At 39.7% G+C, this 27,656-nt stretch overlaps 1 protein-coding gene across 3 annotated transcripts; it reads right to left on the bottom strand.

Moving 5' to 3' along the window:
* Window positions 1-26,974, bottom strand: CDC16 (cell division cycle 16). 3 transcript variants are annotated; one of them, XM_036011503.1, is made up of 19 exons: window positions 26,769-26,974; window positions 23,301-23,355; window positions 23,103-23,200; window positions 21,901-21,939; window positions 21,437-21,577; window positions 19,489-19,648; window positions 18,380-18,471; window positions 17,545-17,678; window positions 16,448-16,527; window positions 15,363-15,412; window positions 14,373-14,446; window positions 12,650-12,775; window positions 11,213-11,365; window positions 9,766-9,829; window positions 7,193-7,254; window positions 6,066-6,201; window positions 4,407-4,497; window positions 242-493; window positions 1-127 (listed from the first exon to the last, which is right to left on the bottom strand). In XM_036011503.1, the coding sequence occupies exons 1-19, from the start codon at window positions 26,814-26,816 to the stop codon at window positions 90-92; spliced, it is 1,893 nt and encodes a 630-aa protein (XP_035867396.1). In that variant the 5' UTR covers window positions 26,817-26,974; the 3' UTR covers window positions 1-89. The 3 variants fall into 3 exon arrangements, with proteins under 3 accessions (XP_035867396.1, XP_028382515.1, XP_035867397.1); XM_028526714.2 differs by having other exon boundaries at window positions 1-493; XM_036011504.1 differs by lacking the exon at window positions 26,769-26,974 and having other exon boundaries at window positions 23,103-23,198.
* Between the last annotated feature and the right edge of the window lie 682 nt (window positions 26,975-27,656).

Below are 27,656 nucleotides of genomic sequence, written 5' to 3'. Positions count from 1 at the left end.
GATGCTTTACCTTCTTTATTCCACTACGCGTAACTATTTTGAAGGATCAGAAAATACCTGTTGCAAAGGTGTGCTGTTTGTTCAGTCTCTTAAGGCAGCTCTCCGTTCCTAAATGCAGAGGTATAGTCTGGATTCATGTGAAAAAACGGGAAAATCTTAAGACATGACAAGAATGTGAGGAACACTGACCTACTCTACTTGAGGACAAAACAAAATCGGGGCTCATTTGGGAATCACGTACTGTGGTCTGACATAGATGTCTCTAACATCATGTCACTTTCGTTCATTTCGATTTCAAAGGTTTCTTCCAAAGAAGGTCTGGAGTCTGGAGTTTTCCTTGAGGTTTCCAGTGGTGTAAGCCCTGTTTCTTCTGCAGTCTGTTTTTCTACTTCAAATTCCCTGAAATCCCACGGAGGTGAAATAATGTTTTTTAGAGTCTTCATTGTATGTACATCAAAGTCATAACACTTCAATTTGTCTTTAATGTCTGCTCCTAAATAGAAACACCATAGTAAGAAATTCCATTAGTTCACTGTCATTTCCATTATTACATAACACTGCCTGTACCATTTAAGTCAAATGGGACTTTTAAAAGCAAAAGTATAGCTCAGAAGGAAAAAAATGTTCCCATCATTTTCCTCCTCTTCCTTTTATTTATATTATCAAGGGAGACAACTGGGAAGACTTCTAGAAGTACTGTATTTTGCCACACATAATGTGCATTTTTTTGCCCAGATTTCTGAGGGAAAAACAAGGGTGCACATTGTACATGGGTAGTACCTGAAATACCTTGTATCTGTTCTTGTGTTTTGTAATTATTTATGTAGAATTTTTTGTACCATAGTATGTTCAAAAATAAATGCTAAAATTTCTTTATAATTAAAAAAACAAGTATCTAAATATAAATAAATAAATAATTGAATTAAACAATTAAAACGGAAGATTTTTTTCCTGAAAGTTTGGGCCAAAAACGAGGGTACACATTATACATGGCAAAACGCAGTACACGCAGTACCAATCCCAGCGCGGCCCAACACCACCCCACTCCCGAAGCCCCTGCAGTGCTGATGGGAGCACACGGGGAGCTTCCCCTCAGCTGTGCTGCAAACAAGAACTGTCAGCACTTGGGCACTGGTATAGTCACAGGTCTTATGCATATGAAAACCACAGTGAAGGTAAATGTGCTTTCCACCTACCAAAATCTTTAAAATGGAAAAAAGATTTTCCACAGATACATTAGGTTCAAACATTTCTGACATAAACAAAATGACACTTTTACACAGCTCAAACTACTAGGTATTCTGACAGATTTAGACATACAAGCGTTCTAAAAATAAAAACAGCACACACAGTGACTACAGTTAATACTGTCTCACACATTTGAAAGCTGCTAAGAGAATAGATCTCAAAAGTTTCAACACTTAAAAAAACCCTGCCACTATGTATGGTGACAAATGTTAACTTACAGTTGTAACTTATATGTGTCAGTTATACTTCAATAAAAAGTAGTACAGGACATAAAATCGAGATTTTACACTTGGGAATCTTCTCTGTAAAAACATTACCTTTGTGAGAACAGGCAAAATGTCTGTCTTATTCAGTATTATATCTCCAGATGTCACTCAGCTGCATAAAAATTTTGCATTTCAGCCTCACAACCCAACCAAATGAGGAAAACTGAGGCTCGGATGTGCCCCAAAGTCACAGGGCTACTGAGTGGCAGAGCTGAGATTTCAACCTAGGTCATCAGGATGCCACAGCTTAAGCTTCATTTTTCATTTTTTAACTTTAGAAAGCTGAGTCATAACCTACAAACCTTAAAGTGTGCACAGCTGGTTGAATTCGCACATATGTTTAAACCCACATAACCACACCAGACTAAAACAGAACACTTCCAGCTCCTAGAAAACCATGCCATGCTGCTTCTAGTACATACTTCCCTCTTCCAAGCCAGAAGTAATCACTGCTCTGATTTTTCTATCACCATTAATCAGTTTTGCGTATTACTAATCTTCATATAAATGAAAGTAAGTACATATTCTTTTGGGGGGTCAAAATTTGTGAGATTCATCTATGTTACAACATGATTCAGTAGTCAGTCAGTCCTTTTCATTTTAATTGTGTAGTATTCTATTGTATGAGTACACCAAAATACATTTCTCCATTCTCCTATTGGTAGACATTCAGTTACTTCCAGTTAGGTGCTATTAAGAATAAAGCTGCCCTGGTTGGCGTAGTTTAGTGGATTGAGCATGGGCTGGGAACCAAAGTGTCCCAGGTTCAATTCCCAGCCAGGGTACATTCATGGGTTGCAGGCCATAACCCCCAGCAACCGCCCATTGATGTTTCTCTCTCTCTTTCTCTCTCTCTCTCTATCCCTCCCTCCCTTCCCTCTCTAAAAATAAATAAATAAAATATTTAAAAAAAAGAATAAAGCTGCTATTGACCAATCTTGTATGTGAACTTGGGCTTACTGAGGCCCTTTTTTCTGCAGGGCATACACTTAGGAGCAAAACTGCTACACCGTCAGGTAAATACGATAGATCACTACCCTAAGAGCTGACCCCCACCCCCAATGATTCACATGTCCTGGCACTTCTGCCACTCTTGAATAATCCTCTCCCTGGCTGATTCTGCACTTAATCACATGGCTTGTTTTGATGAATGGAATGTGATGGAAGGGATTTAGTGTAACTTCTAGCTTTCAAGAAGTCTTGACCTTTACAACCTTGGGATAAAAGACCCATGGAAAGGCCCAGCTGTGTCAACTGAGGTCCCCATCTATGCATGAGACCATCGCAGATTACAAGCCCTGCCAAATGCCTGCTGACCACAGATGCATAACTGAATGAGAGTATCAAGAGCCAACAATCGACCCAAAGAACTTTGAGAAATAATATATATTTTTTGGAGCAGTTTGTTAAGTAGCAACTGATAACTGATATAATAAGCCTATATAACTAGTAAGTATGTTAAACAGTTTTCTAAACAGGTTTTATCTATTTATAACCCTACTGATAATTAACTACATGCAAGAGTTCCATGCCCTGGCTGGTGTGGCTCAGTGGATTGAGTGCCAGCCTACAAACCAAAAGGTCACTGGTTTGATTCCCAGTCAGGGCACATGCCTGGGTTGTGGGCCAGGTCACCAGTTGGGGACATGTGAGAGGCAACCACACACTGATGTTTCTCTCCCTCTCTCCTTCCCTTTCCCTCTCTCAAAAAATAAATAAAATAAAACCTTAAAGAAGAAGTTCAGTTGTTCCATATCATCACCAATACTGGGTACTACAAGTGTTTCTAAATTGTAGCCATTCTAGCAAGTGTACAGTGGTATCTCATTACGATTTTAATTTCATCTCTCTAGTAATGATATTAGCGCCTTCATTTGTTTTTAGTAATGATATTAGCGCCTTCATTTGTTTTGTAACTATATGAATATCCTCTTTAGTGAAACTCCTGTTCAAGTGTTTTATCTGTTTTTAACATCTTTTTTTTTTAAATTTGAGAGAGAGAGACATCTATTTGTTGCTCCACTTATTTGTGCATTCATCGGTGGATTCTCGTCTGTGCGACCAGGGTTCAAACCTGTGACCTTGGTGTACAGGGAAGATGCTCTAACCAACTGAGCTTCCAGGCCAGAGCTTGACTCATTTTTGGTTGAACCTCTTTTTCTTACTGATTTGCAGGATTTTTTTTTGTACTCTAGACAAGTCTATGTATTATGAGTAACTTCTCCCAGTGTATTATTACATGCCTTTTCACTCTCTTAATATTAGTGTTTTTGGTTAACAGTTCCTAATTTTATTGAAGCTTAATATAACATTTTCTCCCTCTGTGAATTTATGTCCTGTTAAGGAGATCTTTGTCTACTCCAAAGTCTACATCTCAAGATGTAACCTCGTTGCACCTCTTTACCTTACAGTGTTTATAACTAAATGAGTGTCCAAGTATACCAGTTCTACCCACACAGGAGCTGCTTGTCATCAGAAAATAACTTAAAGAGCTAGGGCACTGTGTGTGAATGTAAGCCAACTTACTACTCCTCTGAAGTGTAAATTAACATGGTACACCCTGCATTATAAAATACTAAGGCCAGAGCCCTTTAGTTATCAGAAAAATATCTCCAAGATTTTTCCAGAATGCAGTTAGATTTCTTATATGTCACCATGTTCTGCACATATTCTATAATAGTATTTTGCATATAGGAAGTACTCAACTTTAAACTGAATGAATACTTAATGAGTCACTAATTCTCACAGCATTGTTCAGCAAAATAAATGTAGTTTCTTGATAGTAATGTAGTTAGAATGCTTAGAAAGATAAACTTAGAACCTTACACAAAAATTTGAGAAACCCAAAGATATACAACAATCTAAAAAAATGGAATATAATTATAATCTTACCAATATAAGCTTCAGAATCACCAATGTACATTTCAATGCAATGACCAAGCATTGTAACAGAAAATGTATCATCTCGCCTCAGACCAAGGGCCTGCCAGAAAAGATTCAGCATGGTTATTATAAGAAAATGTATTTCCTTCTTTTTTGTTTCAAATTATTTCTGCTCGGCTCAATTCAACGCAAATCGGAGGTGCCAGTAGAGGGGGGTTGTTATTGGGGAAACAGCTGAAGCACGAAGAGCCACGAGTTAATGACTGTGGAAGTCAGGTGATGGGCACACGGAGGGTTATTTACACTATTCTACATCATCTTATATGTTTAAAATCCCCATCTTCCAAAAATATTTTAAAGACCCCCACCTTCACCCAGAGCCCTCTAAGCCTCTGTGTTAATTAAATCACAGAAGAAAAACAAATCATACACATTTGAGTATACATATTTGAAAATCACACAAACTAGAAAACTTGCTTAGTCCACACACTTCTGACGGGCTCAGTATTCAGGACATCCTCTCAACTGAAAATCACTAACCAAACCCTTTAAAATCAGTTATAAATCTACCACTTATGAATTTATCTTTGATATATTAATTTTCTCCTTCTTTATCTTTCTTCAAGTACGGTTACTTCGTCAATTCCAAGATCCACAATTTTGCACATTCTAACTCCTCTGAACGTGGGATGTGCTACAACTGGTGTTCCTGCTCCTGCTGCCCACTGGCCACAGCCCTGCCGAGGGGCTCGTGGGAGCAGCACAGACGAGGCCACAAATCATGTGAGGGAGCCACAGAAGTACATGATCCGTGGTGGCTGTCTAGAAACTTTCTGTCGACACTTTCTGGGAGCATAACATTGGCAGAGCCAATGTCCTTGGCTGGAAGGAACCTGAGTCAATGGCAGGGTGTGCTGGCAGCAGGACACTACTTTGGGAAAACCAAGGTATTGACCCCCTCAGTAAGAAAATGATCTAGGAGAACCGAACTCTGAATGTGAAGAATTGAGTATCTTAACTATTTATTTCACTTATATATTTTTATGTAGGCAGGCACTAGAGCAATTGCTGATAAAAGTCGATATTCTATTATTTCCAATGGAGCATGTTTTCTAAGGACATAAAAAAAAACCCCTAAGCAATAAAAACAAGTTATGTTAAAATTTAAGTGGCAGTGGTTTTTCTTGTTTGCTTATTTTCTGTGGTCATCAGGTGTATTAATGGTGTCTTACACTTGATGAAATACAGCATAGGGATTAAGGAGAGATTCTTTCCTTGCAATAAATGAAGACTGTTTCATTCATCTATGACAGGGATCTAAGGGAGTTCCTTATAAGCCACAAATAAAAAGACGAGAATTCCTAAGGGGTCCTCACTGTGCAACATGAATTTCTGCACTCCCTGCCTGGACTAACGCCCAACTCAGGCGGGCTGACAAACATCACCGGGCACTACCACGTCTTACTGCACACAGGGGCGGGGCTTGCCCTTGTCTGATTTGATGGCTACTGCACAGCATGCACGTGCTTTCCTCTGCCAAGAAGACAATAGAATGCAAGGTTGCCTAATGAATTTTAAAATTGTAAAGCAACAAAACACCGCCTAGAAAAGACCTTAAAGTGGTAAATGTCAACCAGATTTAAAATTAGGCACAAACAAAAGACATACTGTATGGAAATAGTCCACAGCATTTTCAAAGTTGCCCATCAGACTGTGGATATACCCTATGGCAGAATAGGTGGAAGCGTTTTGTGGAATTAACACCAAGGCCTGACGGTGGTAATCCAGTGCCTCTGCATACTTTCTGCGAGAGAAGACAGAGAGGGAGTCAGGGGAGGGGGAGAAAATGGGAAGAGAGAGAGAACAATTAGTGGGCACAGTAAAAGCACTAAATTCCTCAGTCTAAGACAAGCATTGAAAACATAAGCACTTTCCTGTATCAGAGTAACATCTAGATTGGTAACGGTACTTCATATGCACTTTTACGTATCTTAATGTATCTCACATCTCCTTGACGGGCCCCTCCCTGCCTTGCCTGCTCAGCCAGCTGAGGGTACTCCTGCAGGGGTATCGGCTGCATTCCTCTGGATGCTTCAAGGGAGACTGGACCCAGAACCTGCTACCTGACTCCCGGGCCCGGGCCCCACCAATCCCACGGCAAGGCCTCTCCTCTCCTGTGAAGTCAAACCTCCCATGGCAGGGGTGGTGAAAACTGACTAAAGAGTTTTGCTTTAAGGGCCAAAGGAGTCACTTGGAACAGCATTTTCCAAAGTTCTCTGGAACACTTTCCTTGTAAAATCTTTTTAGAAAAAGGTTTTGTGCTCAATAAAGTTTGGAATATGCTGTAGTCCATATGCATAGTAAAGACTCCAAGGAATCTTGAAATAGAAAAACCTGTTCAATTTCGAGTAACCTAGAGTTTACCAAACTTACTTAATTAGAGAATCTATTCTTCAACTGCCATCTGTTTCTCACACCACAAAAATGTTATCAAGAGGACAACAGTGAGTTAGAATATCGATATGGTTTTAATTAGATCCTACTGTGCTAATTCTTCTAAATTAATTTGGAACACTAAAATTTTTAATCTAAAAGAAATGTTATAATTCTCAATATATTACTAAAAATCATACCAACAGAGATGATACAAACTACTTTGATGATTGTTCTATCTGAGCAGCCAAGTACAAGAGAGATGGAGGATCTCATAAAGTAAAAATATGGGAAAGACTACAAAAAATTAAGTAAACTTTTAGCTACAAAGAGTATTTCTGAAAATGCTCTATTTCACTTACTTCAGTTTTCTGCAAACATGCCCCAAGTTGTTCAACAAAGGCTCCCATTTGTCCACAGTTACCTGAAACACAGCGACAGCACACCCACGGGTCTCAGGAATTGCTCCAGCCTGGCCTGTGTGCACTGCATTACTGCACATACCTGTGCAGGTGGGCCTCTCCCAGTGCTCATGAGGCACTAGCAGGAGTACTTGTTGGTTTTCCCATCTTTGTTTACTGCTAATGAGACTTCCTGAGGACGTTATTTTATCAGCACAATTTTATCAAGGAGCTCACCTATGTTGAAGTTCAAATTCTGTATCTCTGGCCCAGAGCTGTCATTCTACCTACTAAACAATTCTGCTTAGAAATCTCACAAGCACTTCAAATTCAACATGTCCGAGGCTAAACTCCTATCTTCCCTCTCCTGCCATCCCACCCCCTCACCTCACCGCCACTTGAGTGTCCTGTCATCAGTACATGGCACCCACGTCACCCCTGATGCCTCCAGGATCGCCGAGGCCTGCTTATCAGCTTCCCAGGTAAAATTACAACCGCCCATTGACAGTCTCTTCTCGGCCCCGATCAGACAAGCCTGACCATGCTGACCTTCTGAAGCCTTTTGTTGCCCACTCCCTCGGGGTAAGGTGCAGGCTTTAACATCACCTTCAAGGCCCTTAAAAGCTCCTGTCCCATTTCTTGACATTCTTTGTGAACTCGAAACCCAAGCTGTACTGAATTAGCTCCAACTTTGTACACACCATCCCCAAGAGCTAAGATATCCTTTTTCCCTCATTTATGCCTGGCTAGCATCAACCATCCCTTAGGACTGAGGCACATGATGCTGCGCCCAGGCCTTCCCGAACCACTCCCGAGTCTGGGTTAACGACCCCTCTATGTGGGTTCCTTTCTTCCTCAATCACAGCCCCTTTTGTAAACTGTATTATTGCCAATTTACTTATCGGCATTCCTCAATAGATGTGAGGGCAGGAAATATCAAACCAATCCCTTGCTGCCTCCCAATGCCTAGCTCAGAGCTCAGGGCACAGTCGACATGCATTCAGTAATTCCTAACTAACTGAATAAACAGACCTGAGCCACGCTGTCTAACTCTCCTGAGCCTCGCTCCAGGAGGCACAACCCATGTGAATGAAACAAACCCTTTGTGATTTTAGGCATGACTGCTTTCCTGTGGGGCTATTTTGACAGTTTCTGTAGATGATAACTAAAGTCAGACAGTGTTTTCCCCTCTTCACATAACTTTTTAATGGACATTCTGACAGTTTAATAGTATTGTGCTTTTATACTTAAAATACTTTTAAACTTAAAATACTTTAAATTTCTCTAAGCTTCCTGAAGCACCTTCTGATCATCAAAGAATAGTTTCAACTGTAAGTGTCATTTTATGACAGTGCATCTCAAACTTTTCTGTGCACGAGAATCACCTGGGGATCTTGCTAAAACTGCGGATACTGATTCAGTAGGTCTGAGATTCTGCACTTCTCAAGAGCTCCCAGGTAATGCTGATGCGACTGGTCTAGTTTGAGTAGCAAGGTCCTACGGTAAACTGGCAAGGTGCTAAGTGGCAACCCTATATTAACAAAGACGTGTATTATCCAGACCATCCAAGACTGAGCTGTGACAGAACCTGTTTATATACATACATATGCAAACACACAAAAATACAGTGCTTTTAACTTCACATGACAAATATAAAGACCAAAATAAGCAAAGCTGTGTCTATGGGGACAGGAAGCCCAAGGGAGCTGTATTTGTCTCAGTAAGGAGGAACTACAGCCAAAGAAAAGGTAGGCTGTGAGCAAGGATGCCCACAGAAACAGAATGTAAGTGGTAAGTAACAATCACAACAGAATAAACCCAAATAAGTATAAATAAAAAGAGCTAGGAACCAGAAGAGTTGCTATAGCAACATACAAATCCCTTACCTATAGAAGTTTCCAATATCTATTACTTACTATTTAAAATAACATAGTGTATATACATCCATGCTAGCTGCAAGTTTAATTCATGAGTACAAATTCATGGGGTACATCTTTCATATGATAAAACCTAGCAAATTTTTCAAACACTGTACAGTTTAAATATTTACTCAGTATAAGGTTAAAAAAAAAAGCAGTAATAGGCCGGAATTTAAATGACACCTAGCCCTGTTTCAGCAAAAGGGGTATCAGCTGCTACACCTGCCCATTAATCCAAGATGAGGCTTTGTGGGTGCTGAAGAAGGACAGACTATGTTCTATGCTACAGTGCCCACCAGGTTCCACTAACCATCACTCATCCCCGTGTCAAACAGTCATCAAATACATTCTGATGACTCCCAATATCAAGACTATAGCCTCTTAAGAAGCAAAGAGCCAACATCTGCTTTCCTCTCAATTAGACACAAACTCATTTTGTACCATGTAGTGAAACAGTTAAGTGGCTGACAATTGTTACGATAAACATTAGGTTAATATTTTCGAGGCAAGACAGTCAGTCTGTATTATTTCCCTCATTCGACAGTAAACATACTTAGGAGTGTGTGTGTGTGTGTGTGTGTGTGTGTGTGTATTTATAAGTATTACATAAAATACCTCATTCCCAATTGCTTTAATTTTTTCCAAAGCATCGAGAAACCATTTTTCTGCTGTTTTCCATCTAAAACAGAAGGAAAAAAGATGGCAGGTTAATCAAGTTAGCAACTATAAACATTTTAAGAAAAATCTGATTATCTGTTTCCAGTGACATGAAAATGAAGTGAGGTAAACCTCTGTAAATAGTGTACTGCAATTCAACTTGATGTTGGATAATAAATGATTAGTGCTGGGCATTAAGGTCACAGGAGTTGAAGATGCTGGGAGACACAGTCAACTCTGACCGTTCTCAGTAACTGTGCCCTACACTCACTGTGCATACCGCTTCGGTGCGCGCTGAACCTCGGCTCCCAGGGGAAACACAGGGCTTAGGTTCCCATAAATCCCTGCTCGATGCCTAAGTTGACATATATTGTTGATTCATTAACACTGAACTCAAGGCACTAAAACTCATGCCTTAACAAAGTTTATCTAACAAACATATTTTCCCCAAGGCACAACACAGCCTTCTTGTGCTTAGGAACATTAGACAGCATTTTGGCTCTGCACCTGCGGACCCTTTGTCAACAGTGAAATCGTCAATAAGAACACGTTTACAGTAGGAGCGTGCAAATAAAAGGGCAGAACGTCATCTGTTTGACCTGAGCTGGGACACCTGCACATGGGAAAGCACCTTGATTGACTTTGGGATTAAAAATAACTTGACTGTGTATCAGATTATTACTACATGTTATTTTAAAAGCTCCAAACTTTCCTTCATGAATACTAGTTAATCCAGTTTTCCGACTACACACACAGGCCACAACACACCACTACAGTAGTACTAACTCACTGCATTAACTTCCTGTACAATTTAGCACAAAGGGCTATCGATATTTTTCTCTTTGACTATGACAATGAATTACTTATTCTACAAATACCCAAGACTACAGTAATACCTCAAATGACTAAGAAATTCAGAGTAAGCCATCTAATTGGTTTAATTTTGGATTAACTGGTAACTAAACAGAAAACACTTTCATTTCAAAACTGTGGAAAACCTTCCTCAAGGGCATGAATCCAATTCCCAATCAACAAGGAGACAGGGGACTGAGGATTCTGCAGTGCCCGGGGCCATGCTGTGAGGTTCAGTGGCTTGACAGGGTTAGTGACGACTGTCCAATCTCTTCAGTGACTTGACAGGGTTAGCAACGACTGTCCAGTCTTGGAACTTAAGAGCCTGTGGCAGCCCACACCAAAGGGGACCAAAGCTCAAGGCTGAGCATTTTAAAGAAAGCCAAGATAACCCTTTCTATTTTTTTTCACTGTCCACCTCCTCCTCCTGAAAGAGTACACATTTAAAAATAAAAACTCACTGACGAGTCATTCTGATCACATTCTAAAACTTGAGTGACTGAGGCTGTATTCTGTTGATAAAAAGGAAACAGAAGGGCCCCTCAGTACTTACTCTCCGTTCTGAAATGCAACCACGCCAACTTCATGCATAACGAAAGGATCTTCCGGGGCAATGCTCAGGGCCTGGCCAAAGAATCTTTCGGCCAATTTTGAGTTATTGGTCAATCCATATTCTAATCCAATATACAGCATTGGCAAATGACACCTATAAATATTGAAAAATTTCACATATTCAACACAAAAATCTTTATAATTCAGTAGAAATTAATTTCTGACCTTAAATCCTCTCTGTAGATTAATTTAAACATAGCCAAAAAACCAGAGCATTTAGTTTTCTTTCTAAAGCTTTATATACTTATATTTAATGAATGTCAAATGAGCTTTGGCATACTGGACAACCCTCCAACCAGCTGAGCTACCCAGCCAGGGCCATGAAGAACTGCTCTGAAAGTATTTCCCTGCAGGAATTTCTGAAATGGCAGAGTAAAACCCACTCCTCCATAAAAGCAATTAAGAACATTACCAAAAATTATCAAAATAAACTTTTTCAGAACTTCAGAAGTTAACCAAAGACTAACAACAAAGTGAGGAGCGTTTACTCTACAAAAACAGCGGAGTCCCAGCAAGAACAGATTTAATGATGCTTTAACTTATCCCATCTCCCAGCTCCACACTGGCCTGAAAAATCAGCAGCCCCAGATCTTAAGATGGCAGAGGAATAAGTGAAAGCTCCACTAACCCCCTCCCAGAATCAAACTGGAATTACAAGTAAATTAAAGAAAAGTTTGCCCTGGCTGGTATGGCTCAGTGGATTGAGTGCTGGCCTGAGAACTAAAGAGTCACTGGTTCGACTCCCAGTCAGGGCACATGCCTGGGTTGCGGGCCAGGTCCCCGAGGGGGCATGTGCGAGAGGCAACCACACATTGATGTTTCTTTCGCTTTCATTCTCCCCCGCTTCCTCTCTCTCTAAAAATAAATAAATAAATAAACTCTTAAAAAAAAGAAAGAAAAGTCACCCTGAATAACCAACTAAACACTGGCTGGACAGAAAAAGAAGCAGCCTTATAACCAAGAACAGACGGAAGAAATCTCATCACCACAATGATACTGGCAGGGGGTGGGGAGGAGGTACAAGAAGACTGGCTGGGAATCACAGGCAGCAGCTGAACTTCCAGAGGGATTATTTCAGGGTTCCCCCTGAGAAGTGTGGGGTATAAAACCCCAAGCTGGCCTCCCCAGCCTACAGCACCAGAGTTAGAAAGCCATTGATTTTTGCGGTCAGATCCCGACCACAAAAATCACTACACCAGCTTCTTTCTCCCTAAACTTCCCTAGTTATTTTATAACCATAAGCTAGTAACAAGGTACAAGGTATTTTTCTTTAGTCTACCAAGAATATGACAGTGGTAGTAAAATTTCACTTTGTTAGTAACAAAAAACAAAAAACAAAACCCCTTCCATGGAGCCAAGCCCGTTCACGCCGCCATACCCTTTCATCAGCTGAGCCGCTGTGAAGTAGGCGGCCATCGCCTGGTCGTGCTCACTCTCCACCGCAAACGAGTGCCCGTACGCGATCCATGCGGGCCCATAGGTCTTCTCCAGCGTCGTAGCTTTACTAAAATGAGATGTTTCGTTCAATTAATGTATGTCATCTTGAAGTGTTAGTTTTAGGTAAGCTGATGGTTTCAAACACATTAAAATTACATAAACGAGCTGTCAATATATCAGATACTAATGTAACATCTGTGTTCATTCATTTGAAATAAAAAGAATATTTAACAGTACAAGTAAAAGGTTAAGAAATGTTAGGAGAGCTTCACAACTTTTAGGTACTATAGTTGAACCCATCAGCATTCTGTATAGAATTAACAAATTTTACTTAATCCAAGAGCTGCACTTTACAACTTAGTAGGTAAATGGTGGGAGCTGCAACCATTTAGGGCCTGTTTTATGCCAGGCACCATGATAGATGACTTACACGCATCATCTAATCCTTACTATTTATATGTTAAATGTAAGTATACTGAGGCTGGAAAGACTGAATCCTACACAAGGTGGCAGGAGATTCCCGCTGGTCCCATTAACGGGGCTACACAGGCTGAAACAGCCAGTCTTCAACCAGTGGCCCCTGGTGACCCACAACAGGAAATAAAGCAAACACCACAAAACATGGAAAATGTAAAGGGTGAGATTCAGACTTCCTAGAATTTTATTTTCTAAGTTTTCTTTCACCTGAACATTCCCTGTTTCACCTGGAGTCCGTCAGCAGATAAGCACACTAACTCAAAGAAGCATGGCTCAGAAACAGTCCCAGTAGCACACACCATCTCCTCACTCCAGGAAAAAGCTCCAGCGAGGTTTTGTGAAACACTTAACACAACTAACCAGACACTCTCCCTGTTTGCTTCCCAGGACAGGATCCTTTTGTCATCTTAGCCATTTTCCTAACGATCCTGGGATACAAATATTACGTAATTCCCATTTTTAGAAAAAATTATAGAGAAATTAACTTTGCCAAGAGATTATGGCTAGTCCAAGCAAGCAGCAGAGCCTGGATTAGAATTCAAGTCTGTGTTCGAAGTTTACGTACTTCCCCTAGATCCATTTTCTATTTTGCTCACGTGCAGTAAATCACAAGCATCATTATATTTTAAATCTTTAGTAATTAATTTTTCACATATAGACGTTTTCCTATACTTGCATAATTGAATAATACTGGTTAAGCAGCTTGACTGGGCTGCAACGAATTCCTTAAACTGAAACCACAGCAGGTCCTTGTATAAGTCAGTCCACTATGCCAAGAATTCTGTTTTACAGTCCCATTTAATGACCCTAATCTCATGTAAGTCATCTTAACAAAAGAAATTCTAAAAGTAAATGGTTAATAGCATCTCTGTAAATAAAAGATAGAACCTTTCAAACTACTTTATATTGTTCTCTATTGTTTTGTATTTCTCATTTATAAATAAAAACTTAAAAATATAACTTCCTCGAGAACAAGATCTACGCCACTGATACACTTTTCTCTCCCTCATGACACCTTATAAAGAGCAAGGTGCGTAACTGATACCACTGAATTGAATCTGCCAAATAAAACATTTGTTCTTTTACACTTCTTTTAAAAAACTTACTATTTATTGCATTAAAGCAGATGAGCAAGAAATCTCTTCCTACCAGTTCACTAGAGAGTAAGGAATACAATAAATTCATACCTGAGATATCTTCTGGCATGTTCATTCTTATGGCCAACCATGAGATAATAGCATCCCACTGCAAACCAAGACACCTACAAAGTTCAAAATTTACCATGACCAAAGATCTGAACTTTGAGTTAAAAATACCTAACAAATTAGTTTAGTGGACAGACTTGGTGTTTCATCCTACATTCTAGTTCAAGTTCAAAATTTCTCTCAGACAGGCTGTCTAGTAAGGAATGAAAAGAACCAAATCTCCACAGCATTTCCTCAAGATGCCTTCAATCACTTCCCTACAGCACTGAACGCAAGACAGGGCTCCTGAACACATCCTGTCTCAGATGCAGCCTGAGCCCTGGCCTCCCGCCTGCACTGCGAGTCTTCCCTGGCTCAACCCTGATTCTCCCCGGTTCTACATCACTAGATGACATCTCCTGCACGTTTTACCTCTTTATAATTATTTTCACACTGGTCTAGGGTGCAGATTCTCGCCTGAGACTCAGACCCTGATTCCTGACTTTTGTCTTTTTTAAGGACATAGTTCCTGATTCCATTTTCAACTTCCAGATCTTAGTTCTGATCCATGGCCGTTTGGAAGAATCAGTGCACAATCCAGTAAATTACCTTACGTATGCACTGTGAGAAAGCTACCAAGCAATTATTAGCATTACTTATGACAGGTGGGAATGTGACTTTGACTTTCAGTATTTTATTTTTCTGTATGTTAAGTATTTTTAATAATAAGCATATACAATTTCTATAATCAGAAAAAGATGAAGATTTTTAAGTTATGTTTCAAGTACACTAAAAAATACCTTCATGAACTGAGAAAGTTAATGTTGCTTCTAATTATCATAAGCACTAGGAGATTCTGCTCCAACACCCTAAAATAAAACATATTTGCTTAATCTTAAATATAAGCTACTGTCTAAATACTAATTAAGCATTTTCTTTAAGTTCAAGTGAGAAGAAAAAACACTTTAAGAAAAAAAGTTTGTATTTACTTACAGGGTTGCTAGGGTATAAATCCACCAATTTATGAGAAAGATAGAAAAGCTCTACATTAGAAAAAAAGAATAAAATTATTCACATCAAATGAATCACTTTCCCCCAGTTATAACTCTTCACAATCATATAAATCGTGTTCTCACAGCAATAGTTCATTCTTTCCTTTCTTTCTAGATACAAAATTCACTTACCTGATGAAATACAGAAGCTCCGGAGGGCAGATACTATGGCTGTATCATTCAAGTCCCCCCAACCAATTCCTCACACACTGTGCATCCCGTGGTGGGCACTGAGCATTTGCTGAGTGACTGGAGACGAAGCACTTCATGCTCCTTAAGAGATTATTTCAAAGCACCTCACCTATCTTAAAAACTCCTGTCTCTTACTCCAGGGGCCTACATGGACCATCGTAATCACCCACAACCCATGTGGGCGACCATGCTCTCAAGTTTATCAAAGCAGCCAGATGATTTCCTCTTAAGTAATGTGTGAGTCCTGGGCATGTGACAACCATGGGTCCTACGTGCAGGCTTGAGTCCACTAGACCGGGGCAGCTGGGAGTCTGAATCTTCTATGAGCTGCCTGGAGACGTGAAGCTATGGGTCACGGGCCACACTTGGGCCAGCAGAGATTCGCAGCTGGGGTAGTGGCAGGCTTTTCTTCCATTTGACAGAACTCATTATACAGTTTAAAAGGTTTAAGGGCAAATACAGTCCAAACACAACTAAATGTTTCTAAAATGTTAAAGTATAGAAAACCTGAGCAAAAAATGTCTGCCCCTTTCCAATTTCTAAGAAGTTACTGACTCTTGTCATATCAGTTTGTTTAAGGATTTTACAGAAAGAGAGAAAAAAGGCAAAACTGCCATCCAACTCTTCAACCACAAATTACATTTGAGACAAGGAAGCAGTGATGAGGAAATACAGTGTGTTGCTGAGATAACAGAACAGACCACTGGTCTCTCTGGTAAGCATTTCTTCCCCTAGTTGTTACTTTTATTGTAGAACTTCATTACGTTGTTACCTACAATCTCAATTATCCAGGACTTGTGAGACAAAATTTCAAGTTAACAGAAAAATTCTTACCGTTTGCTTTATTCAGCTCCACAAGTGTCCCTATGTGTACAGGTAAGCAATTTGCATGGAAAGGATCTTTTTCCATTACTCTGCAAGTTAAAGCAACACATCACTACCCCAGAGTCAGCACATACCAGCGCTCACTACAGTGAGCCGTGTTTAAGTAGTCATTACAGCACTGTGTACCACACTGTTGGTTATAATGCTTGTTTTACTCTCTCAACACCACTGCCTTCAGGTTGGTTCAGTCAAGGCCATGATTAGGTTATAAATAAAAGGAAAATTCTGGTTTATTTAGAAGGAATAAGAACAAACATTGTGGGGGTAGGAGGGTATATGGGGGATAAATGGTAATAAAAAAATACAATAAAATTTTTTTAGAAATCTCATTGATTTACTTTAAATCAATAGAACTGTAACATAAAATTAGTCCAATTATTTAGAAGAATCAAAAAAACAATGTGAAATATAAAACAGATCATAAATACTTATCAATTAAAATTTTTCTGAATTCAAGGATTTAAGCAACCCTAAAAACCCATTAAAAATAGTATACGTAATTCAGCTAAAGGACAAATTTGAGCTATGTACACTGGAAATTTGGTGTGGGGCAAGATGGCTTGGCTAGTCAGTGACTAAGCATCATTATCTACAGGATTTTACTAGTTTCTAACAAAGAAGGGGTTTTATAAAACTGTGTGCCATAATAGTATTTTCTTTTCATTTGTTTGTTTGGCTCAAGGTTTTTCTTTTTATTTTTAAATCTTTTTTTAATTAAATACTTTTGAATTCTATTGTTGTTCAAGTAGAGTTTTCTGCCTCCCCCCACCCCTCTCCCAGAATGGTGTTTTCAAACTTGCAAATTATCAAAGACTGAAATGAGACATGTATACCCCCAAGTTAATGGAAAGTCCTACATATGTGTATAAACTCATGTCTCTAAATGCTCTTTTAAAACAGTGCCCCCTCTGTTACTCTGTAAAGTAGTAAGGGCAACTTAAATTATCATCAATTTCTAGATTACTCAGAAATCATGTCCCAAGCATTTCTTAGGTAAAATGGACTGAACTCTTACGTTCCTACATAAAAATGAGCGATATACTTACACAGAAGTAAGCTTGTAGCACATTTTGAAATCACAGTTATAATAATGTCTTTCAGCTAAAGATACGACCACATCCAGATTCTCTTGTAAACCATCTACAGACTCGGGGATGACCGTTTCACTTGGTTTATTATACTGAAATAGAAGAAAGTAAACATAAACTCAGTGAGCTACACCAAATTAAAAGGCAGGCTCCATCTGACCCATGTGGTTAAAGGATTTACATAAGGACATTGTGTGAGCCCCTAGAAACATTTTTAACTTCAAGACTCATCAGTATCCTCTCAATGAACTTAATTTAATTCTCTTCTCAATTTTATCACAGAATTCCACAGTAAGACGTATTTTACAAAGTAGAAGTTCAGGACACATAAGACAAAGATCCTCATTTTCATGCAAACATCATTCAATTTATCGCATAGTTCAGTATTTTAGTGTAAGTAGTCCCTGGGAGGAAGGCAGGTATTTTTAGAAGCTTTTTAAGAAATCATATATATTTTTTCTTCTCTAAATTTGCATTTATTGATTTTAGAAAGAGGAAGGGAGAAGATAGAGAAACACCGATCTGTTGCTCCACTCATTTTATGCATTCACTGGTTGCTTCTTCTATGTGCCCTGGCTGGGGATCAAACCAGCAACTTCAGCATGCCGGGACAACGCTCCAACCAACTGAGCTACCCAGCCAGGGCCACATCATATGTTTTACATAATATAAGTCTACTCTTGCAAAATTGATAAATAAAAATTAATTTCTAAAAATTTAATTAGTAAAAGAATAGAGGCCAAATTGAGTGAAACGAGATACTTACATAATGCAAATACTGTGTTTTATTTACCTTTTTTAATTTGTTCTCAAATAGAAAACGTAGTAATTCTTGTTCTTCAGTACAAAGCTTGCTAAGAGGTAGTGATTCAAGAAGTTCTTTTTCTTAAAAACATTGAGAAAAAAAAAGAATGTCCTCACAATACTGATGGAAGAAAAAACATCAGCAATGAAAAACTTTCTTCTATAGCTCTTGGTCTAAGTAAATCAAACCCAAAGGAGAAAATGACAAGATCAAAATGCACCAGAGAAGGGAAGACAGTGGTTGCAGGCCCGGCGATAAGAACTCCCTGGAGGGCCCTGCCAGGAAGCCTCCCGGGTGACTCTGACCGACAACCCACCACACTGACAGCCCACCAAGCCAGCTTCCCACCCTCAGCACTTCAGCACTTTGTGAGAGTAATCCTCTGCTATGTCGGCTATCCTGTGCACCACAGGTATTTAGCAGGATCTCTGGCCTCTACCTACTAGCAATCAGTAGCAACCTCCAACCCTCCCACCCTGTCCCCAGTTACGCCAACCAAAAATGTCTACAGGTACTGCTCAATGTCTCCTGGGAGGCAAAATCACCCTGAGAATGACTGCGCTAGGCTAAAATACGTTGGAAACCCATTAAAATAACATCTGCATTTTCGGTTTCTCTTGTTTATCCACCTCACATTGCTGCTGATGCCCTCAGTCAATGGTTCTCAGCTGTTTTTTGTACCTTAGGATCATGTGGAAGCTTTAAACCACGCCAGAGTCTCCCCACCAGAGATTCTGATTCAACCAGTCTGGATTTGGGACCTGCACACTGATGTTTTTAAAGTTCCTTGGGGATTTAATGTGCAGTCTGGTAGAGAACCACGTAATCAGATATTCGAATCTTGGTTTACAAGACCTCAAATCACTTTTCAAAAACATGGCCCCATCACATCCCGAGATTCTGCCTGCAGTGGGCACTGCACAATACTGTATTCTGTACGGCACTTCATATTTGAAGGCATTAAGGAAGTCAGTAAGTCTATTAAATCTAAATCTGTACAGAGCCTGCTCTTGATTCTACAGATTTCACAGGAAAAAAATAAAAATAAAAAAAGAGTATCAATTGTGCTAAATATAAAAACACCTGAGTTTCCAAACCTTCTTGGGCTGTCAACATGTGGTGTGACGTCAGAAGATCAAACGCTTCGAAACAGTAGACATCGAGCTTCAAAGCTTCTTTATAGCTATAGGTAGCTAGGGTTCGGTTATCTAGAGCATCATAGATTTTCCCTCGTAAAAGACAAATAGAACTCTTTATCTGTTGGAAAAATATGATGAGTCACACACTAAGTCAATACTTTTAAACTTAATTTATCAAAAATTTTATACGATCTGAAGGCTGAGACCTTTTCTACATCTAAAAGGATGTAGAACACTGTCCGCTGTGTCCACCCCACTGTCTGACACAGTATAAACAGAAACACGAGGGCAAATAAGGCTCCTCTAACCTATGGTCGCTAGGCCCTCCTCACTTCCACAAATCCCTGTCATGTACACGTCACTGCTACTTCCTTCATTACCTGCTGTGTCTCAAACAGGGTAATGATTTAGGGACACCAACAACAAAAATATGGCACATAAAACTGTAGGACAATCTGATGGGTGGATCTCAACGAAAGGATCTGGCAGCAATGGAGCCCGGTGGTTAGGAGCATGACTTTCTGGAACTGGAAAAACCTGAGTACAAATCCCAGTTCCCACACATACTAGTGACCTTAGACAAGTGATATCACCTCTCTTGGCCTCAGTTTCCTTTTCTCACTAACTTACAGGGCTCTGTGAGGAGCAGAGGTGATACTCTCTGTGGAGCTAGCACATGGTAAGGTGCTATTCCCTCACTATTATCGTTAACAAGAGAAAGCAGAAATCGGATTGACGTTCCAGGATCTGAACCTCAGGAAACACAAAACTGAGCATAATGATGATCCTGAAAGGGGAAAAAGCTAAAACTGGCAAAGGGATGAAGAAGACTCATCATAACACCAAAACTTAAAAAACTACTGGAGGATCTTATGAAAGAACTATAGACCTACACCTACGCAGTATCTGATGAGTTATTTTTTTAAGTAATTTTATAGAATAAATAACAATAGATTACAAGTAAATCATGTATTTCTTAGCAGATAAATGAATGGATAAGAGGTCCAAAAATAATACCAAGCTGTCATAAATGCATTTCTTGGCAGAAAGATGTACACTTTCTAGAACATAAACAGACAAACAGTCCAAAAACATAAGAGAAAAAGAAAGCACCGAAAAATGTATAGTGTTTCTACGTTTTTGAGATGAAAAGTAACCAAGTTTCTTAATGTCATAAAAAGTAACTGGAAAAATGGGAGAATTGACGGGCAACAGCTAAGCAGTCCCAGGTTTCTTTCTGAAGTGCAGCAACACCCAGGCCCTAAAACTGACTGTGGTGAGGGCTGCTCCGCTCTGTGGAAACACCGAGAGCCAAGCAACTGCACACTGTAAGTGAATGAACTGCATGACATGTGGGTTATTTCTCGAGAAAGCTGTTAAAAAGAACAAAAAGAAGAGTAACAGTTCAGATTATAACCTGACTGCAGATGTCACTTAATATATATAATCTCTGCCAGCAAGGAATTTGCAATTTCATGCACATAAAAAGTATGCAAACTGAAACATACAAACTATCATAAATGGAGATGCCAAACCACTCTCTATAAAGAAACAATCTAAGGTAATCAAAGTTTCTTGGGGATAGATATAAACACTGATAAACCACAGTAAGGATAAAAATTATTCCACCTGTGAGGAATAGTTTAAGGCATCAAACATGAGAAGGAAAATCTCAAATCAGCCTAATTCGGATTCAAGAATCTGAGAACGTAATTACAGCTTCCAACTGATGGCTCAGAAATGTCTCAGAATCTTTTTGGGTTTTGGTGGGTAACTTAAATAAGGTGGCAACTAAATTATTTTAACATGGTTATACTCAAGCAGAAGAAAATGATTTATGCTTGCTATGCTGTGTGAGTAATTCTTACTGATGGTAATGAAGCATGCTCGTTACAGTATTACTTACTGAGGACTGTGACATTTCCCAGTCATTGGAGGGGTCTTTCAAGCCACTTTCATCCTTTGAGTACTTCTCAAATAATCGTTTGTTGATTGGCTCCTCCATATCAAGAATATCGAGAGCCTGCTGATGCTCTTTCGCAGCGTACTATGTGGAAAACAGAAATACTGTTCATCAGCCATGACTTCTGACACTAGATATAAAGACAAATACTGCAGATTTTAAGAGGGTAATGAGTATTATGCCCATTCATTACTTAAATTTAAAATGTCTAAAGCAGAATTTTCTTCATGCATGTAATTGGAGAATCAATATTTTATAGCAAACAATATTTTAAAAAAGGACATTTCCTCACAAAATATTAATCTGCCAAACTCCATCATTAGAATTCTCATACACATGTGAAGTATATGTAACACACACATAATTAAACTTTTATCAAATAAAAAGGAAACTGAGAGCACACTTACATGGCATCTTGCTGCAAGGTAGCGGCAGGACTCATACAACTAGGAAAGAAATTAATCTATTAAAATAGTTGTCAAGATAACATGCATCTTCACTCTAAAAAGAAAACTGTGAGGATGAAATAAAGAAAGCTACTTTCATCATTTCTCCTTTTACTCTTGCAGAGAAAACAAGTCAGTCTCTTTAACCCACAGTCATCGTACACCACTGCTTTACTAGGCACCGAGGATTCAACAAGGAGTAAGGACCTGTCCTCGAGGAGGTTAAAGCAGGGAGACACACACACAGCACACTGTTTCTTTCACAACCATGCAAGGCGGACATGAAGAGGACTAGCCACTTCAAGAAGAAACATCTGCAGGGGAGAAGGTAAACGAGAGTTGGTCAGTATTCCAGGAACTGAGCCTGAATAACTGCCTCAAGCCTAAAGAAATACAAGTGGCCAGAGTGACAGGAGTACCTGTTCCATGTACTGACACTGGTGGGAGGTTAGAAGTAGACTGGTGAGAAATCATAAAGGACCCTGGGAGTCTATTATGCTAATGCGTCCAATTTTATCCTGTAGGAAACGGGAGATCATTGAGAGGTACTGTGAGTGACGCAGTCAGATCTATGTTTTAGGAAGACCACCCCTATGATAGTTTAAAAGATAAACTGGAAACAGAGAAGGTGGGAAGTGAGAAGTGGGAAAGATGTTACTGGAGAAAAGAGAAAAGGAAGAAAGGCAAAAAAAACAAAACAGACAAATTAAACGCCTGACATGTCTGAATGATAATGAGAAAGGACTATCCATAATTTCAGAGCTATTCAGAGAACAGAATTTTCGAAACTTGGTGACTAGAGGTGGAGGAAAAAACAAGGTGACTGAGATTAGGAATAGAAAACTTGAGTCCCGGCTGGTGTGGCTCAGTTGATTGAGTGCCAGCCTGCTAACCAAAGGGTCGCTACTTGGATTCCCAGTCAGGGCACAAGCATGGGTTGTGGGCCAGGTCCCCAGTAGGGGGCGTGCAAGAAGCTACTATACATTGATGTTTCTCTCTCTCTCTTTCTCCCACCCTTCCCCTCTCTCTAAAAAATAATTTTTTATAAAAGGAAACTTGAATCCTTTTAAATAATTTTGACATAAAACATAAACCTACAATACTAATCTAATGACTGTTTTTAAAAACCTCTGAAAAACTTTAAAGTTCATATAATCACTTACTTTGTCCAGTTTTCGTGACCGAAGTGCATGAGCTGCTCTGTGATACTGTGCTGTCAGGTAAAGACACTGAGCCAGCCAGTAAATGTCCCGGGGTTCCTCTAGAGGGAAAAATTACATAAATGGTCAGAGGCCAAGGTAAGATAGAAAAATTTTTAAAGATAGAAAAATCAGGAAAAAGAATTAGAATTTGCCACTTACCATGAGAGAGTGAAGCTACTTTATCTGCCCAAAACAGAGCACTTTGATATTGTTGCTGTATTAAAAAAAAAAAGTGATGACTGCTGTTATTTCAACTTTTGAACAGATATCCAATATAATCAGAATGCTGTATAATAGGTGACAACTCAGTACAATAATTTTTTTACATGTAGTAGGGGGTCTATCAATCAAATCTTTATCTTATATCTCAGCTGGTGAGTTTTAATTCAAGGGTACAATTTTTAAAAAATGATTGCAAGATCATTGACATAAATAGTTGGAAAATGTAGTTAAAAAAATAAACATACGGTACAAAATGTATCAGCAGGTACTGGTACAGAAACAGAGATATAGATCAATGGAAATAGAATACAGAACCCAGAAATAAATACTTATATGGTCAATTAACCTATGACAAAGGAGACAAGGACACAATAGTGGTATCAGGGAAAATGAACAGTTACATGCAAAACATTGAAATTGTACCATGTACAAAAATAAACTCTAAATGGATTGAAGACTTAAATGTAAGACCTAAAATCAAAATTCTTAGAAGAAAACATAGCCAGTAAACTCTTTGACATCATTCTTAGCAATATCTTTTTGGATATGTCTTAGGCAAGGGAAACAAAAGGAAAAATAAGCAAAATAGGACTGCATCAAAATAAAGTTTTTGCACAGTGAAGGAAACCAACAAAACAAAAAGATGACCTACTGAATAGGTGAAGATAATCACAAATGTTACTGGGTTGGCCAAAAACATTGTTTTGTTTTTTTTTCTATAATATGGCTCTAGTAGCGCTTCATTATCTAACTTCATTTGAAACAATTTTGTTAAGATTGTATTGTGACAGCTGTCATAGCAACGTGCATTTTTTAAAAAAACTTTTTACTTATTTATTTTAGAGAGGGGAAGGGAAAGAAAAAGAGAGGGAGAGAAACATCAATGTGTGGTTACCTCTCATGCACCCACTACTGGGGACCTGGCCTGCAACCCAGGCATGTGCCCTGACTGGGAATCAAACCAGCAACCCTTTGGTTTGCAGGCCAGCACTCAATCCACTGAGCCACACTAGCCAGGACTCAATGTGCATTTTGTAAAAACTTATCAAAACTGGTGAACTTTTGTGTAGCCATTTTAATATTGAAGGTGGAAGAAAATACTAGAAATTTCAGCAATTATGCTTTATCATTTCAAGAAAGGTAAAAACACAAAAAAAGATTTGTGCAGTGTACGGAAGTGCTATGACTGATTGAATGTGTCAAAGGTGGTTTACAAAGTTTCAGGCGGGAGATTTCTTGCTGGATGATGTTCCACTGTTGGGTAGACCAGCTGAAGACAGCGATCAAATCAAGGTGTTAACTGAGAACAATCAACATTATACCTATTACACGGGAGATAACATACTCAAAATATCTAAATCAATCAAATTATTGATGAAAATGAAAAATGTGTCTTACTTTGAGGAAAAAAAACATATGGACTTTTTGGCCGACACGATACATCTGATAAGGGGTTAATATCCAAAATAATCTAAGGAACTCATACAACTTAACACCAAAAACATAAAGAACCCAATTTAAAAAATGGGCGGAGGACTTGAACACACACTGCTCCAAAGATGTCATATGGATACCCAATATACATATGAAAAGATGCTCAACATCACTAATCAGGGAAATGCAAATTAAAATCAAAATGAGATTATGACCCCACACCTGTCAGAATGGCTACCATCAATAAATCATCAAAGAAGTGCTGGTGAGGATGTGGAGAAGATGGAAACCCTCATGCACTGCTGGTAGGATTGCAAACTGGTGCAGTCACTATGAAAAACAGTATGGAGTTTCCTGAAAAAATTAAAAATATATGACCCGGCAATTCCACTTCTGGGTATTTATCCAAAGAAAAACCAAAACACTAATTCAAAAAGATACATGCACCCCTATGATCATTTCAGGATTACTTACAATAGCCAAAATAGGGAAGCAACCTAGTGTTCATCAGTAGATGCATATACTAAGAAGATATGGGGGGAGGGCATAAATCAGTCAGCAATAAAAAAGAATGAAATCTTGCCATTTGTGACAACATGTATGGACCCAGATGGTATGATGCTAGGTGAAATAAGTCAGAAAGGCAAATATCGCATGATTTTACTTACAAATGGAATCTTAAAAAAATGAATAAAAACAGAAAGAGACCCATAGATACAGAGAAGCTGACAGGTGTCAATGGAGTAAGGGGACAGGAAAAAAGTTTCGAAAACAGAAAAAAAAATGTACCTGCAGGTATCTAAAACAGTAGATAGTTTAAATTATTATTTTGCAATATCTAGTCATTAGTAATGGTTCTCAATTTTTCTACAATCTTTGCCCCAGTCCTCCTGGATGCAAACTAGGAACTCATTCTTCAGTCTGGGAGGAGGAATGCTTGAGACCTGTTACAAATCAGCTCAATGCAGTACGTGCCCCAAGGGCGGAAACCAGGCCTGTCTCATTCTTCACTGCATCCCTAGTGCCACAGAAAAAGTGCTCAGGAGGCATTTGTGCAACTGGTTTATGGGAAACCAAAATACAACCCGCCAAAGTAATGGAAACATTTGGTAGCATTATTTTACAACCAATTTTGAAAATCTCACATTCAACAAGATTTTCTCTCCCCTCCTTGGTTTCCAATTTATTGGGAGAGCATACATTTTACTAAAACTTAAGTGACATCAGCCTTGACCAGCGTTGGTTGAGCATGGTCCTGCAAAACTAAGGGTCACAAGTTTCATTCCCATCAAGGCACATGCGTGGGTTTCTGCCCGACCCCAGATGGGGTGCATGTGAGAGGCAACAGATGGATGTTTCTCTCCCTCCTTTCCCCTCTTTCTAAAAATAAAATAAAATCTTTTAAAAATTTAAGTGACATCGCAGATTAAACTGATGCTGCTGATTTTGGAGACAGATCTTTCCTTACACACTCTTTGTTATTCATTGAAGGGCAGTGCAGGGAACACAGATGTAGTTTAAAGTACTGATGTGAGACAAGTTTGTTTCTTCACTCAAATTTGGCTAATGAAAATTACAACTTCTCGAACATTTTCTATTAGCTAGCTAAATTTAAAGGTCACCTTGCAACTTTCCTCCTAAAATAATTCTTTAACTTCCACCTAACAGTAAATCTGTACTGAGCACCCACTGTGGGCCCAGGTTAGGTCGGCTGCAGAGCGGGACCTTAAGCACCTGTAAGGCTCACACTGCGTTTAGGTGACTTCTGTTTTCAGTGTTACTCATCCTCCCAGCTACAGAGAAGACTGGAGAACTGGATCCCGCCTTTCGGGTGTTTTACCCTAGAAGCCCAGGCCGGGCCAGGCCATGCACCACCAAACCCCCGAACGCAGTTATCCCCGGGGACAAGCTCACGGCAGGCTCCCCTCGCGAGTCCCGGGGCCCGCGCGCTCTCCGAGGCGGGCTGCCCACCTGGTCTAGGTACTGCCGGACGCGCTTCCTCAACCGCTCCAGGTTCATGGCCAAGCGGCCGGGAGTCCGGCCGAGCGCCCTCCGCCGTCGAGACGTGTATACTCCTTCCAGCTGCCCGCGGAACAGACCTTGACTCCAAACCCGCGTTGCGAATTCCTGGAATCCAGTCGAACTGCCCGAGCCGCGCTGCCGGGTTCTTCCGCTCCCGGGCGGGCCTCGCCCCGGAAGTCCTCCGCAAACGTGTCCCCCTCCGGCACCGGAAACGGGCGTCGCGCCACTGGTTCCGAGGCTCTCTTCGTGTTCTTTGGTACCCGGGATGAGGCGGGTGGGTGGCTGGACCCTTTTTCTCTTTGGCTCGAGTTCCCTAGTGTGCGCAGCCCATTTATGTGTCCTTGCATCGTTCACTCATTAACTCGTTCTCGGCAGGGCTCGGGAACCATGGGTCTGGGCCTGGTTCGAGTTCAGCCCCATTTACCTAGTTTTGGGTGAGTTCTTTGATTCCGAATGTCCCTCGTTTTTTCCCATGTATGAAAGTAACAATACCCCTCGCAGAGGCTGGTTGTGAGGGTTAAATGAGCACACACTTCAAGCCTTGGAACGGGATGTATAAACTTTTACCATTATAATCATATCCAAATGTCTCAGGTCGTCTTTTTGCAAGCAAACCCAAAAGGCTCATTCCTCAACTTCAGTAAAGAATGCTGATCAAAAGTACGTTAAAAATAAATTGATCTAGTAAAACTATGAATCTATGTTTACTCAGTAATAAAATTGAATTAAGTGTTGACACAGGCTGCAACATGCAAGATGCTTAGTGAAAGAAGCCAGTCACAAATGACCATATACTGTATGACTCCGTCAACAAAGGCTCTCTCATCCACCAAACCC

Source organism: Phyllostomus discolor, chromosome 11 (genome assembly GCF_004126475.2).
Source record: "Phyllostomus discolor isolate MPI-MPIP mPhyDis1 chromosome 11, mPhyDis1.pri.v3, whole genome shotgun sequence".
NCBI classification, from domain to species: domain Eukaryota; kingdom Metazoa; phylum Chordata; class Mammalia; order Chiroptera; family Phyllostomidae; genus Phyllostomus; species Phyllostomus discolor.
The sequence above is the reverse complement of the archived record's forward strand: the minus strand, read 5'-3'. Positions and strand labels throughout refer to the sequence as shown.